Genomic DNA, 17,128 nt, shown 5'->3' on the forward strand with positions numbered 1-17,128 from the left:
TAGTTATCTTAAAACTAGGCCTACCACAAAAGCTGCTGCCTGAAGATGATTAGGCCTATTGTTTATTTTCCTCATATAGAAAATGTTATAATTTCTATAATTATATAGAAATAAATAATTATATAAAACTATAAATCCAGTTTTTTTCTTTCTCTTCAACTAGATTGTAATATTTCCTACTCCACACCACCAGAGAGCACACATTATTTTCCAGGATACACGTTGCTCTTGCGTCTTGGTGGCGGCAGAGACATTGTGGTTGGCTCTGCAGGGAAGGACTGCGCTTCTGACTAGACCGCGTATGTTTTACAGTTGCATGTTTTTATAGTACTAAGTGCGTGCACGGAAAAACAAATTATCATGAGCAGTAACCTCACGTGCATCCAGCAGCAAGCTCACCTCTCCCGTTGTCATTGTATGCGGCAATGAGTGCGTAACGCGCCTACAGGATAGAAGGTAGCTACCCACCCAGCTAACAGTTACAGCATAGTTGACACCAAAGCAGAGCACTGTATTGTTTTGTCTTCGTGCTGCGTACGTTTTTAAATGTTCAGTGTTGCCTGTCCATTTTTCTCATACCATCATACCTCAACGGCGTCCAGCAAATGTGTCTCGCCAGTTTAGCCTAGCAAACTAGAGCTAATAGCCTGATTTCAGTGTTAAATTATTGTCTTCGTTTTGCTTCAATGATTCTCCCAACTTGGCTATAATTCTCGCACTGGAGTTAGACAGCCAAAAGTCAGTAACATTTAGGGATTTACATTGCAGTTCACGTTCAGCTGAAATTGCCCCCCCCCCCCATGTACAGTGGCCAGGCCTAGGTCTTGGTCTTGTACAGGGATGATTTTCGGGGGTGGGCTACTGTAGCCTACACCTGTGATAATCAGAAAACAGAATGTGCCACATGGTCATTGTTTAGGCTACTATTGAATTGTTTATGTTAGCCTACTGGTTGAATAACAGTTGGTCTAATCACTTGATGAATTATGTTAAGAAAATAATAACTTGTCTGTAAGGCTATTCTTTCACACAAGTTTATGTCACAGACCACTTGGAGGTGCAAACATCGAGTTTTGGTTAGTTAGGGGTGCAAAATTAGGGGTACAACATTTTCAAAGTTGGAAACTTTCCATGGGAATTAACGGGAATAACTGTTATGTTTTAATATGGCAAGTTAGTCTATAACAGGGAACTGAAATATAATCGATAAAAACCCATCTTGCAGCATAATATTAGTTAAAGCAACCTGATTTAATGCAAATTCAGTTGAATTTCTACCCTGCACATCATACGTCAATCACATGCACACAGCAATCATAGGCTAGGCCTACTAGACATAAAGGAAACCTATGGTGCGTTCATGCGTATGGAAAAAACATTTTCCCCCAGTGAAAACGTCATTTATAGGGCAGCCGTGGCCTACTGGTTAGCGCTTCGGACTTGTAACCGGCAGAGGCGGACAGAGTACACAGCTTCATTACTTATAATACCCCTGGCTGAATTTTACTCAAGTACAAGTAAAAGTACAACAGTCAGATGTCTACTTAAGTATAAGTACTGAAGTACTTGTTTTTAAAAGTACTTGAGTATCAAGAGTACAAGAGTGCATTTTCTAAATATTGCATTACTACTGCTACAGTGCTTACATTTATGTACAGAAACGTCCTACATGGAGTTATGAAAAATGTTAATGTTAATACCTTGGACTGGAGAATATAAAAGTAAAATCAAGTCATTTCCATCTTTTTACCATGTTGCCAGGGGAGTATTTCAAATACAAATTAGTATTTTGTAATTGAAACACTTGAAGCGAAAACTATCATTAACTTTTTAAGCAAATTGAAATAGTCTGGCGAGGTGGGGCCACGGGTTGGCACATTCCCGGCATCCAGTAACCTGCTGCGTCTTCATCCATTGTTTCGTCCATGGTTTCGTCTCTTATCTAAATCTGACCATGGAGTTGACTTTGGCGGAAAGCTGAAGGTGATTGCTGATAGGCTGTCCCAATCAGTGGTGCCTGCACAATCCAATCACGTTTGAGAGGGAAACAACAAATTGAGGGTTTCCGAGATTTTTATTTTTTCCTTTTTTATTAGAAGAAGTAACGGGTACTCACGGTTATGGATAGAAATTAGTGGCGTAAAGAGTACAATATTTGCCTCTGAAATGTACTTGAGTAAAGTCATGAGTACTTCCCAAAAATGATACTCGAGTAAAGTACAGATCCCTCAAAATTGTACTCAAGTACTGTACTCAAGTAAATGTACTCCGTTACTGTCCGGCTCTGGTAACCGGAGGGTTGCCTGTTCGATCCCCGACCAGTAGGCACGGCTGAAGTGCCCTTGAGCAAGGCACCTAACCCCTCACTGCTCCCCGAGCGCCGCTGTTGTTGCAGGCAGCTCACTGCGCCAGGATTAGTGTGTGCTTCACCTCACCGTGTGTTCACTGTGTGCTGAGTGTGTTTCACGGATTGGGATAAATGCAGAGATCAAATTTCCCTCACGGGATCAAAAGAGTATATATACTTATACTTACTTACTTATACTTGTGAACGTCATCTCATGTGGGAATAACTGGTGGGAAACTGGGGGAAGTTTGCCCAGTTGTGGGCTTGTCATCACTTTTGTCCTCATTCAAATGGGTGTACGTCATTTTGCTTTAAGCTCTAATGGGAAGGCTAATAACTATATGGTCATATTGCTGGTCTGATTTAGCTTGACAACTTTATAAATAATCATAATCTGAGTTTTGATATGTTGTGTCATTATTTTTATAATTATTTTATTTGTTTTACCATTTTCTGGGATTCTGACTACAAAGCGATAGTCAGTCAATGTTCCAACCAATTGGATTTTGTTGTTGAGTGGTGTTGTGTACCTTGGGCAGTTTAGTGGTTTCGGAGTTGCTATCTTAGCACGCTAGTAAACCATAGGCAGAGAATGGGATTCCCACTAGCATGCTAGCTAGCGTCATATGATAGGCCTAAGCTAATCGAAAATACTAACGAACGAATCATATTGCTTATTATGAAACAAAATGTTTATATTTATGTTTGTAAATGAAGCAGTTTGTGTGAATTCCACAAAATTACCAGCTAATTCCCATAAATTTACATTAATTCTCATAATTTCCTTTAATTCAATGGTTTTCAACTTATATTTCCAAAATTCCCATAACTTCCCATGAAAAGTTTCCGGAAATTGTCCGCCCCTTTGCAACCCTAGTTTTGGTTGATTTGACCATCAGTTAACTTCGAAACAGGCACTTGATAGACAATAGCAATATATCATAGGGGTGATTAATGTCAAAAAATCTAGACTGGAGTAACATTTTGCACCTCCAACATGTGTTCTAAAGACGTCAAATTGCCCGTTAAAGTTACCAGAATGATAGTCAAGGAGCCAGAAGGTAACACACATGGATGGCTATGAATTTGGTGCTTTCATTATACAAATAAACATGATAAAATACTTTTATAACCCTTAAGCCAGCTCCTTTGTATGTGATTGCAATGCAGCATTTATTTGCATCTCCAACAGCATGGCATACTTGGTTACTGCCTGGTTACCACCCAAAAGCCCACAAATGCACGTATGTTTGTATGAAAGAATGCTATAGGCCACTTTCGTTACAGTCATTTTGTACCATTACCTGTGAATCCTATTAGCTTGGGTATCACATAATTTTGTAGGGCCAAAATAGGTATGAATTTATATGGGAGTTCTTGTCCACACATTGGGTATTTGTATGTTTTTTTTGTTTTACAGGTGTTCAGCAAAATCAATCTAATCAAAATACAATGACCTCAACTCAAACACGAACCTTCATTAACATTAAATTCTGAGCCCACACATGATATGGTTATGGGATTTGGCAGACACTTTTGTCCAAAGTGACATACAAATATAAAACAATATAATACTTAAATGTAATTAAATAAAAAAATAAAAAAATAAATATAATACTTAAATGTAAACAATATAATACTTAACTGGGAACAATTTAAAAATGTTGGTCAGACTACATTAAGGAGAATAGCAATAATAAACAACAATGTCAATTCAATCAATAGCCTAATGAAAATAAACAATGAAAATGAAGGAAAATAACAACAATAAACAATAATGTCCATTCTATCAAATATAATAACAATAACAATCGCATGGTAAGACAACATTAAAGGGAATATCAATAATATACAACAATGTCAAATTAATCAACAGCCTAATAAAAATAAACAATACTATAATATGATACATCATTGTCAAATAATGAAGCATATTGTTTTACTTGAAACAACAACAAAAAGTAAGGGATAATGTATAGAACACCGGTCATTATTGGGAAAATAAGTCCCGACAGGGCGAACCGGACCCGACACGCCAGCGGAGGGGTCTTGCTTCGCCCTGAAGGGACTTATTTTCCCGAAAATGACCAGCGTTCTATGCATTATCCCACTTATTATACGGCTACTTGCCAAAACGAAAAAATACTCCACAATATGTCTCTTTACATTTATTTGTTACCATTTTGTGTAGCTTTTGCTGAGAAACAAGTTCATACAAACATAGTTCGCAAACCAAACTGTGAACTTGAATCAAACATTCTTTAGAACACAGCTAATTAACCCGTCTGATTTCCCTTTTGAACAAAGTTCCATTGCACAAAGTGACCGGACTACTACTAGTGATATGAAAGACTTAAATCAGAAGCACAAAACCTGTTGCCATTGACAGCGGTAATTATATGTTTGCAGCGGTAATTACGTAAGGGATAATGTGTAGAACGCCGGTCATTATCGGAAAATAAGTCCCGACAGGGCGAACAGGACTCCGACACGCCAGTGAAGCCACTTTTGAATTAAGTTCCATTGCACAAAGTGACCGGACTACTTGCGAAGTGATATGAAAGAATTGACCCAAGGGTGTTTTTCTGCATTAAAACACATCAAATAAGCCATGGAGACATATTTTTCGTTGATCAACCACTACAGAGCTCCCGGTATATACTATAGCCCCAAGTAGCAAACAGTGGATTAGCTAAGGGCCATGAGCGAAACTCTTCCCAAATAGCATTTTTTTAACCAGTAATATAATATTGTTCTAAACAGCATCAAACCTCGTCAGCTTGCTCATATTTTTGAAATAAACTTTGCAGGGATGTGATGTAGGCCTACTGTTTAATACATGGGATCACAAGAGTGCCTCCCAATCAGACGTTTCAGCGATTTCGTTCAGAAATCTCAAAGGCATAATACTGTCGCGATCGAGGTCCCATACTCAAGTTTTTTTTGGTGAATGCAGTAATCTTATTTGCTAGGTGAGGTAGGTGCTTGTCTTTGCCTTGTAACTGGACATTTAACTCAAATGTATCGCTAAGATATATCAAATATATCACTAAGACAGGCCAGCTTTGTCAAGAAATGTTCATTAGTGAACGTGCTTGCAGATTCAAACATGCGCTCTTCCTCCAAGAAGAGGCGACTCGGAGCTCAAACACGCGCGACAGCACTTTACCTCGGTAAAGCCACCTTGCCTCGCTGTGAAACAGTACAGCCTTTTGGTCAGCTACCATCTCTTCGCAAAGTGCGGAGAATAGACGCGCTTTTAAGGGCCGGGTTTTGATTAAATTCACCACTCTCACAACAACGTTCAAAATCTCATGTAGGTCGGGACTAACTAAGCTGCCTTGACACGAGCGCTTCCCTGTGAATAACACAGTGCGTCCATTGCGCATTGGGTGCTACCTGGGCCCAGGCTACAGATAAAAAAATAAATAAAAAAACTCCTGTTTTTCACGTCAGTTCGCGCCCCACATGGCATGTCTCCCACAGTTTGAGAAACGCTGAGTTATAGATAAACGGCCCACCGTTTTAGCCCTTGATTTCACTTTCACTTTTTTTCTGTATTCATTGTACATTCTCATCAGCTGTTAACATTTAGAAGATGAAGACCACCAGTATGTTCAATTAACCAAGGCGCTTTTCACCCTATTGAGCTTTTTAGTACCATGAGCGATTTATGTTTAGCTAGTAAATAAATAATGTCAGAATATGTTTTGGAAAAATCAGGAATTGCAAAATGTCATGTTATTCTTTTAAAACATTCCCATGCTTGGTCATAGTTTTGATACCACAATGTAACAACGTGAAGCAAAATGCCGCTGGTCATTCTTATACTTCCCGGGCTGTTTTAGCAAGCAAGCTAACCGTACACTCTCTAGATGTATGCAATTAACCTGTGGTCATTATGCATGATTGCGCTATGACACTCTAATTCATAGCCTAATAAAACATTCACTAGCTACATGTACATAACGCAATAAAGAGTAAACAGGGTTCCAATTACATGGGAGCCAGTGGGAGCTGAGCTCCCATAGAGAGAAGCTGAGCTCCCATGAAAGCAGTGAAATCATATGTGGGGATTTCTAAAAATGACCAGCACCATTGATTTAATCACAAGTTAGGCTATTTTTCCTTCAATACACTGAATATTTACGTTAAAGATAGATCATTAGCCTAGAAGAAACATGTTTTCCAGAAGAACTATGCATTAGAACACTGCAAGATGCATAGCCTAGCTAACTTGCACGTCACCACCATGGTACAGTTTGGGCAGAGAAACACCACTGTCATTCTATGTATCGATACTAATGAAATTCTAAGTATCGATGCCTTAGATGTACCGCAGAGCGGTTCAAAATATGACCGCCGCCCAGTCCAGCACATTTTTTCCACAAAAATAAATCACGCTGAAAGGCCTATATGATTCTAACTGTCTCACTAAATTGCATTATCCACACTCAAATCTTACTGGTATCTGCTAGACAACAAGTACCAAAACATGATTAGTTCATAGATTTCACATGTAAAATTCATTTTATACAACCCCACCTCCATCTTGCCTGTTCATAATTCTGAGAAATTCTTGAATTGTGTGCATGTGTGCATGTACATGTTTATGTTATGCGTGTGTGTGTGTGTGTGTGTGTGTGTGTGTGTGTGTGTGTGTGTGTGTGTGTGTGTGTGTGTGTGTGTGTGTGTGTGTGTGTGTGTGTGTGTGTGTGTGTGTGTGTGTGTGCGTGCTTGTGTGTATGCCTGCGTATGTGCCTGTGCATGCAAGCGTACATATGTCTACTGTGTGAGTATGTGTCATACGTATGATTACTGTGAATGTATGTGTGTGTGTGTGTGTATCTGTTTGTGCACATGTGTGCACATGAAATGGGTTAACATGACCCCTGGAGGCAAACATACGGAAACAAATGGTCATCCTAGGCCCTACAGTTCTCAAGATATTCACAGAGAACTGTGTCTGCCCTACCCTCCTTTCGGGGGGTCCAGTCCAGCGGGGGGGCTACAGATCAAAACGAAAAATTACGGTTCCATGCTATCCATGTGGGGGTACATGCCCACCAAGTTTTGTGTACCCCGGTTTTTCAGTGTCCCAGGAATCCTTGTTGGTGTACGTCACTAAATGTACACATAAATTATTTTATTGTAAGGCCCCCCATGAACGAAAGTACACAAAACTTGGCATGCATTCGGAGGGTGTCATAATGATCCTACACTTTTAATTTCGTGCAGTTTTGACCTTGTCAGCCAGAGATATTGTGATGAAAACACCTAATTTTTTGCTTTTTAATTTTTAACTAGGTGGCGCTATACATGAAATAAGTGGTAATGGGATGGGTTGACATGCCCCCTTAAGACCAACATACATAAAAAAGGTGGACCTCCTAGGCCCTACGGTTATTGAGATATTCACAGAAAACTGTCTCCGGCCACCTACAGGCCAGTTGGTGTATAGTAACATAAATTAATTTATTGTGTGGCCCCCCATGAACGGAATTCCACGAAACTTGGCGTGCATACAGAGGGTGTCATAATGATCCTACACTTCCAATTTTGTACAGTTTTGACTTTGTTAGGTCACAGATACCTTCAATTACAACACCTCATTTTTACTTTTTTGTGTTTAACTAGGTGGCGCTATACATGAAATGAGTGGTTATGGAATGGGTTGACATGGCCCCTTGAGATCAACATACAAAAAAAAAATGGTCCTCCTAAACCCTACGGTTTTCGAGATATTCACAGAAAACTGTGTCTGCCCTACCCTCCTTTCGGGGGGTCCAGTCCAGCCGGGGGGCTACAGATCAAAACGAAAAACGATGGTTCCATGCTATCCATGTGGGGTTACATGCCCACCAAGTTTCGTGTACCCCCAAGAAAAAAAGAAAAAAATCTGACTAAACCTATATGACCGCCGCTTCGCTGCGCAGCGGTCATAATTAGGTATTGTGCAACTGTGCAATACTAGTAAGTCGCTTTGGATAAAAGTCTCTGCTGAATTAATAAATGTAAGATGATTATGAAATACTTCACAAATGAAAAGACACATTAAGAACATTTTATTTTAGGGGATGGGGTATGCAAGTTGAACATTTTGTGTTTCATATCTGTGTATTTCCTATGTCCTAAATGTATTTTTTTTTCTGTTCTTGTTTTTAGGTGCCCCAAGTATTTTATGGATGTACACTGAACCTTGTTTTTAACATCTGAAAAATGTTTGGACTTGGAGAAACCAGATCTTCGGATGCTCCACCAGTAAAGACATATCAGTGTGTGGCTTGCTCAGTAACATTTCATGGTTTGGCATCCTTGCTAGTGCATCAAGCAAGTCATGCCAGCGAATATTCAAATCCACCACCACCCCCTTCATGCTCCAGCTGTGGAACTGTGTTTGGTAGCAGGGACCTCTTAAAACGGCATGTGTGTGCTTCCATCTTTCCGTCCACGGCCCCAGAATTCTACAAATGTGATTGTGGAGAGAAGTGTACAGATTTCAACACTTTTCAGGTGCATAAAAAATCCCACCAAGGAGGATCAGGCCAGAGTCACTCTGAGACACACCAGTCAGGTGTAAGTCCACAGGGCTTGAAAGAGGAATCCTCTGCAACGGCTGTGACCAGCTATCCTGTCCGACATTCCTTAGCCAGCACTGATATCAGCTTGACATCTAGCTCTTTAAACATGCCACCCAACAGCTGTGATTCTAATGGGAATTCTATAATGAACTTAAAAGAGGACTTGGCCACAGAAAACAGAATTCCCAAACAGAATTCCAATCTATTTGAACAACTAGAGCAAGCGTTAGACCCTGCGAAGCTTGATTTGCCATTGGCCAACATGGAGATGCCGAATAATATTTCCCCAGATGCTGAGGTTGATGAATTGAAGAATTCTGTCACCCACAGTGAGAACACTGAGGTTCTTCAGAATCAAAATCAAGATGTGAAACCAGCCCCCAATAAAGTAGTAATGAAAATATTGGCCAACGCATACATGAACATTAACAAGCCACCTGAGCTTAAACTGGGCTCGGACAAATTAGAGGGATCTTCCAGTGATGTGAGAACACCAGACGGGTCAGATATGACGTCATCCCCCAAGAGACAGTTAAGACCCTCCGTAAGAAGGCCTTTCCACACTTTTCCGCGCATGGTGTATAGTAAGCATTCACCCAAGAAACCAACTGTATCTGTGGCTAGGAGGTATTGTCCTGTGGTTCTTCTTGAGACTCGGCAAAGGTTTGTTGCCAGTGATAAAGACATTGAAGGAAATTACCAGTGTGGTCAATGCAAACGCATTTTCAGTGACGTAGACAAGCTCGTACTGCATCATGCCTTGCACAGAAAAGAAAGGCTGAAATCCTGTCGCCGTTGCAAGCAGCTCTTCATAAGTTCATCTGGTGCTGATAACCACACCTGCTCCAGAGCACCTGTCAAGGACCTCTTCAGCAAGGGGAAGGAATCACCAAGCTTTCCTAAACTGTTCCTTAAAGCTGCTCAACCATCTCGGTTTCACTGTCCTCTGTGCAATCGCAGTTATACACGCTTCTATTCTCTCAAAAAGCATAACTGTCGGTTTATTTCCTCCTTGACAGACTCTGCTCAAGATCCTTTTGGTGCTGTGGAGAATGATTGCCCAGACATGGAAGTTAATGGAAGTGATGTGGACCCACTCAAGTACATGAGTGTTGGTGTTGGCACAGGTGGTCAGCCTCAAGTAAAGAAAGAGATGTTAAATGCAGAGTCTGTCGATGTGGACAAACATCAAACAGAACCAAATAATGAAAATTGTTTTGAGGTTTTGCAAGATCCTTTTGAGGATGGAAATGATTCTGATTCTCCTAAAGAGTCATTCAGTCCACATTCTGCTGAGTCTACAACATCCGAGCCAAAAGAGATAGTCTTAGTAGATGACATTGTGCCTACTGACACAGTTGAGCATGTTGGAACAGAACATCCAGATGATGATGATGATGACGGTATATGCATTGAAGACCAGGGAGAGGAGAGGGAAGCAATCTCTCCAGTGGAGGAGGCTGAAATTGATGTGTTAATTGAGGCAGATGAAGATGATCACAAAAATAATGTGTTACATCAGATGTTGGTTGAAGGCAGTGCAGTTTCAAAAGCACAAAATAAGGACATTCCAAGTGCTCTTTCTAATGCTCATGTGAAGCGTTTCACTTGTGGACGCTGTCACAAGTCATTTACTCGCAACTACGGTCTGACTAAACATTTAAAGATTTGTGCTGTTGGGAGAATAAGGCATAAGACACAAGTCTTTGAATCTAAGAAAGTCTTTGATTGCAGCCAGTGTGGCAAGACATTTAGTCATATGGACAGTTTGAAAACTCACAAGAGAAGTTGTCCGACTGGAATAAGAATGCAGAATGAACCATCAGGGTCGTATAATACAGCCAGCCAAGAGAATGTTTTTGTCCTGCCACCACTACCTGAGAATCCATCCAAAAGGCAAGAGCCTACCGTTGAAAACAGTGACAGAAACTGGGGAATCATGTCACTGCCATCTGTCCTTCCAAGGAGAGTGACTTGTGAGTGTGGATCGGCCTTCACGTGTCCCAGACGTCTTTTTGAGCACTTGCAAATGCATGCCCAGGAGTCTTACATTTGCCCTCACTGTGGAGAAAACCTGCAGTCATGGATGAAGTATGAGGCTCATCTGAGGTCACATGTGCAATACCGACAGCAATCAGCTCCTGAGGAGCAGTCACAGCCGTACAATGCTGCGTCTTTCCGGCAACAGCAGTCTTTAGTCCCAAGTCCACAGCAGCCGTCCACTGCACAGCTAAGCAGCCAGCAGCCATCGACCCCAGCACCTTCTAGCTGCCCTAAATGTTTCAAGACTTTTAAGACACGGCGTTCTTTACTGAGGCACCTGAGGTTGAGTTGCTATGGTGAAGCATCTGCACCCAAGGGGTATGCATGCTCTCGCTGTGGGATGTCCTTCCTTTCGACTTACACACTAGACCTGCACATGCAGAGTAACACATGTACACCTTCCGTCAAACCAATGCGCTGTCCTGTGTGTATACGTTGGTTCACCTCTGTGGAGGGGCTTAAAAGGCATCTTATCACTCATAGCCAAGACAAAGTGTTCAGTTGTCGCTTGTGCCCACAAGGTTTCCAAAAGCCAGAAGATTTGGAAGTTCACAAAAAGATGGCACATGGTGTTGTACAAGAACAGCAGGAGTTGCAAAGTGTTGAATCCAGGGAGGAAATAACCATAACCAGTAACAATAAACTCTTTAAATTCTTCCGCTGCAATATGTGTCCTCGAATGTACCACAGCATGAGGTCTCTGAAAGACCACCGGAAGAAAGTCCATAGCTTACTTGGAGGAGGCAATGTAGCACAAACTAGTGAGACTTTGGGAGTACAAAACAGCCAGATGAATTTCTTCCGCTGTCAGCTTTGCCAGAGAACCTACCATACACTAAAGTCACTGAAAAATCACAGAAGGAGAGTCCACCACATACTTGCAGGAAGTCATGTTCCACAAAGAGCTGATCCTTTAGGAGCTGTGCAAAGCAGCTCATCTAACATCTTTCGATGTCAGATTTGCCATCGTGCCTATCCTACTCAAAAGGCATGGAGAAATCACAGAAGAAGAGTTCATCGCATTCTTGGGGGAGGACCAGAGATGCAAACAGGTGAATCTTTCAGGCTAATGCACAGCCAGGCACCTGCTTTCACCTGTCAAGCCTGCCGAAGAACCTACCCAACTCTGCAATCTCTGAGAGACCACAGAAGGAAGGTTCATCACATGCCGGGAGGGATGCTTGACTCTCAGATAAGTAATGCTGTGGATGCTGCGCACAACAGCCAGCCCATGGTCTTCAGTTGCCATATCTGTGATCGAAGCTACAGCAAGCTGCAGTCATTAAAAGACCACAGACGGAAGGTCCATCGCATACCTGGGGGTCAGATTGATGTCATAAAGGTAGAATAGATCATGTGAGCGTTTGAACTTCTATCCAATCGGCAGTGTGATGACAGCCTGTCCATTGTGTCTGTTTTCACCGCAACTTGCTTGTTTGTCAAATTCTTCTATAAAACTTTGCCAGGTGCACACACTGATCTGACACTTAATAACAAGTCCTATTAATAAGGCCTCAGAAGACCTCAAAACTACTCTGAAATACTAAAGTGTTTCATCCCTGATTATGCTAGAAGTACAAACATCCAGTTCAGTGCAAAGAATACCTACTTTTGATATGTTCTGAGGACTTTTCATTGTTCATGACACAACCCAAAGCACCTGAACAATAACTTTTCACTAATAACCTTTTAAAAATGATTTTACTGAAGGACTGTTCATTAGAATGAGAGTTGTGGAAAGGTTGATGACCTAGAGCAGTAATTCTTAGGGTTCTGTAATCTGTATATTATGTGATTTAAATATTTTTTGGAGAAAAAAAATCTAGAAAGTAGTTCCTTATGTACATTAATGTTCAACTGCAAGCATCTGCTGTTAATGTTTTGCCAGCATTGGTGATTTAACATAATCTACCATTTTGTGTGCCAAGTTTGTTAGTGTAAAATCTTCTGTATCGGTCACATTTAACCAGATATTGTATGTAAATGCAATGTAAACTTTTTGTATTTGTATCATTAATAATTCTGTGGAATTACACCATTTATTAGAAGATTTGTATCTAATCTTGTTCATGTTCAAGACAACACAAAAAAGAGAACAAGCAAAGACTATAAAACACATACTCTTCTCAGATCTAGGTTCCCCTTGCCATATATTGGAAATACATTTTGAATGCAATAGTAATTTCATTTACATTTTTAATCAATGTATTACAGTACACTGTTGTTATGCATTTGAAAAGTGGACTTCACATTGGGGCCAATACAGCATACACAAAATATGTTTCACTAGTCTTTAAATTATGTAATCATCAAAAATCAACCTATGCCTTGTAAGAAAAAATAGAAAATGTTTTCTTTTTGAATTGATACAGCAACGTGGTTTATTCCAGTGTAAAATGGTAGAAAGGTTCACAAAAGTTCACAAAGGTTCAACCTATGCCTGCCCCTCGGTATATTCTCTGGAGTTCTCTCTCCTTCGTCCTGTCTGGGTGAACTACCTCATCCTGTCTGCTTGAGCTACTAAAAGTTACCAACTCAAGTCATTATATGCTAGTCTCAATGCAAATTAATCTGGCTTCTACCCAGATAGCCTTTTGTCCTATGTATATAATTGAGTTAACCTCACACCTTTGGCTAGGATGGTTTTCAATGGCTTACCCCCAAAACCCATTCTGTGATCGTTGGTGTTTCACACCTCACCTGGCGCCATACCGTCTGGCCTGCCATCAGAACATCAGAATTTAGTCTTGGTTGGAGAAAATATATCACACATACAATTCGGCAGGATTAATTTCTTACAGTATGAAATCAGTTTGAGGTCTAAAGTGTGTAGTGTCATTTTAGGTCTCACTTTCGGGTCATATCCGAACTTGTGAATTCCGACATGAATATTATTTTTCTGTCAACCAAAATTAAATATTGTGTGGTAGTTAAAAATAATCTTATAACTTTAAAAAACTTGGGTCTAAATAACAAACAGTGGCATTTAAATAACACTGATGAAGGCTTAATCTAAGAATGACTGTCAATATCTACTGCGTCTGTCTACCTTCAGAGATGGGCAGTATTTGTGATACATGTATTTAAAATAGGTATTTCAAATACAAAATAGTATTTTCTAATTTGTATTTTATTATTGGGTTGAAGAAAATGGCTGCGTATTTTGTATCAAAGTGCTTTATACAGTAGGTGTATATTTTTGTAGTTTAAAAATACTGCCAAATATTTTTGGTAAAACCAATACTTTTGGTGATGTGATGACCTCATAAACATACAAAATTAATGTAGCCTCTCTGAGTTGTGCTGACTTAATTTGCGACATGTGATCAGAATATTGAGATTTAGGAAAAAAATTCCAGGGCGAGATGAGTAACATGTAGGTCAGTGTTTCTAAACTGGTCTGGCCCTCAGTTTCCCATGGTCATTAAGCTGAGACCCATGTTTTAGCGTTCAAGCCAACTGATACAGTGAGCCATGTAGTAAGCAGTGTTGGGGCGTAACAGAATACATGTACCAGCGTTATGTATTCAGGATACAAATTATGAGTAACTGTATTGCATTACAGTTACCATTTAAATAGTTGGTATTTAGAATACAGTTACATTGTTAAAATCAATGGATTACATGACGATACTTCTCTGTTTCACAAATGTATTCATTTTCTAAATAAATTAAGGCAACTCCCTGCATTTCTCAAAACCCCAATATGAAAATGAAAAAATGAAGAGAAGAAGAAAAGCAGCAGCCGGAGCTGGCACACAGGGGCAGGAATGCGTTTCTATCTTGGAAATTCAAACAGCATAGAATTTCCAGCATGGAGAAGGGAGAACAAAATGTGCTGTGCCACCTCTGCTTGCCAGCAACCAACCTCCTTTCAGCATCCAAAGACTCCACCTCCAACCCAGTGGCTATAGCCACAGTGTGCCTGGAACACACAATCTTCGGCCGGCCTGGCACACTTCAAATATTTCCCACCTAATATACTTTCACGCTTACCATTACTTTGTCTGTTCTTCATCATTCATCATCATTCTAACCTGCCAAACCAACCATAATAGCTTATCCTAGTAGCAAGCTATGATAAAATTGTTTCCATGTTTAAATCCAAGCCCCGCCGTCTTGCAGAGTAAGTGCTGGTAACTCCTGTTCCTCACTGATCATGGTTCTTGATATCAAAGCCAAAGGATATTTTCCCAAGCATTAAAAGCTTACTTCGGCCAATTGGTATACAGTCTTTTCTAATCAATAAACAAAGCCTAGTTCACGTGTTGATTTGTAGACCTAATAAAACCCACCTCTAAAATAGGCACTGCATTCTGAGGTTTTCATTCTAACTTAAAGTAGCTTATGGCTTATTTTTTCTGATTAGATAGATAGATACTTTATTCATCCCCAAGGAGCATATAGTACAGACATCACACACAACATGCACTACAGCAGAAAAAGTAATATAAGTATATAAATATAAAAAAACTCCGCACAATAGAGACAGTAGATAAAAAAAATACTAAATAAACTAAATCAAATATCCACATAGTGTGCTTAAGGATGATCAAGCCTGAGGCGCTTGCAGTGACAGGGCAGGGACTGAGCCTGTAATTCTGTATGCATGGTAAGGTGCTCAAGTATAAGTATGTATAAGTATATATACTCTTTTGATCCCGTGAGGGAAATTTGGTCTCTGCATTTATCCCAATCCGTGAATTAGTGAAACACACTCAGCACACAGTGAGGTGAAGCACACACTAATCCCGGCTCAGTGAGCTGCCTGTAACAACAGCGGCGCTCGGGGAGCAGTGAGGAGTTAGGTGCCTTGCCCAAGGGCACTTCAGGCGTGCCTACTGGTCGGGGTTCTAACCGGCCGAAAGTCCGAAGCGCTAACCAGTAGGCCACGGCTGCTCTATAAGAGTGTTATGGTGATGGTGCAAATAAGTAAGTCTAACAGTGCAACAGTGCAAGAATAAAGTCTAGAGACCAGCATAAAATAAATATGGACATATAAGAGAATAATGTAGACAAAGTAATATAAAAAACTATATCAGTGCAAGAATAGGTTGAAGTAATACGGTTACAGCCATTGGTCAAGTATTAAGTACGGCCACAATCCAGGCTGTGGGAGGGAGTGAGGGGTTATGCATATGTGCTAATATAGCATGTAAACAGTGTAGCAGTAAAACAGTAGGCCAGTGGACAGTCAGTACACAAACATGGAGAAGGTGGAGAAGCAGAGAAGTGTATCTCTCCTCTTCCCTTTAGTGAAGCATTGAACAGTTCAGTGGCACTGGGCACAAATGACTTCCTCAGTCTGTCAGTTGTGCATGACAGTGAGCAAAGTCTCCAGCTGATTAAGCTCTTCTGCTTTGTAATAGTGCTGTGGAGTGGATGACATTCATTGTCCAAGATGTTGATCAGTTTGTTCAGAGTCCTTTTATCTGATATTGAAGTGATGCACTACAGTTCGGCTCCCACGACAGAGCCAGCTTTCCTTACTAGCCTGTAGTCGCCCAGCATCCTTCTTCTTTGTGCTTCATCCCCAGCATACCACAGCATAGAAGAGGACGCTGGCAACAACAGACTGGTAAAACATCCTGAGGAGCTTACTGCAGACGTTGAAGGACCACAGCCTCCTCAGGAAGTACAGCCTGCTCTGCCCTTTCTTGTAGAGTGCTTAGTGTTGGCTGAGTCTAGTTTATTGTCCAGGTGTAAACCCAGATACTTGTAGGTGTTTATCACCTACAGGAGATCTACATTTAAGTTTTAAAATGAATTATGGTGCAGCCTCTGAAAGTGAATTATTCTTGCGAGTTGCATATTTTAACATGCGGGTTTTGGTTGTCATTAGGCCTACGCGATCACATTCATTTTGAGAGCACTGATAGGCTATACAGTATAGTGTTTACATTTCCAGGTAATTTGCGTCCCACCTGTCATATCTCTGCGCCCCTCACTTTTACTGGGTTGAGGCCACCTAAAATCTCACAGGCACACCTTAATTATAATTTCTGGCTATACTCCTGCTCCAACCTGAAGAAGCATCTTAAAGTATTTTTTTTTTTTTAGCCAGGGGTAGTCGTCTGCTGTAGTTTTACTGGTCACCTTGCTATTTTATAGTTGTATTAGGTAGCTACCTGATTAGTTGACGTGCGACTTTACATTC

The 17,128-nt window shown here is 40.6% G+C and overlaps 1 protein-coding gene across 3 annotated transcripts; it reads left to right on the top strand.

The window, feature by feature from the left end:
• The first annotated feature begins 243 nt into the window (after positions 1–243).
• LOC143118873 (uncharacterized) lies at positions 244–13,242 on the top strand. Of its 3 annotated transcripts, none has more exons than XM_076280000.1 (2): positions 244–299; positions 8,513–13,242. In XM_076280000.1, exon 2 carries the CDS (start codon positions 8,567–8,569, stop codon positions 12,320–12,322), a length of 3,756 nt encoding a protein of 1,251 aa, XP_076136115.1. In that variant the 5' UTR covers positions 244–299; positions 8,513–8,566; the 3' UTR covers positions 12,323–13,242. The 3 variants fall into 3 exon arrangements, with proteins under 3 accessions (XP_076136115.1, XP_076136114.1, XP_076136116.1); XM_076279999.1 differs by having other exon boundaries at positions 246–456; XM_076280001.1 differs by lacking the exon at positions 244–299 and adding an exon at positions 8,279–8,320.
• The last annotated feature ends 3,886 nt before the right edge of the window (positions 13,243–17,128 follow it).

This window comes from Alosa pseudoharengus, unplaced genomic scaffold (genome assembly GCF_046254945.1).
Source record: "Alosa pseudoharengus isolate Yale_2024_CS ecotype anadromous, Long Island Sound unplaced genomic scaffold, YU_APseudo_1.1 YU_APseudo_1.1_scf_12, whole genome shotgun sequence".
Taxonomy (NCBI): Eukaryota; Metazoa; Chordata; class Actinopteri; order Clupeiformes; family Clupeidae; genus Alosa; species Alosa pseudoharengus.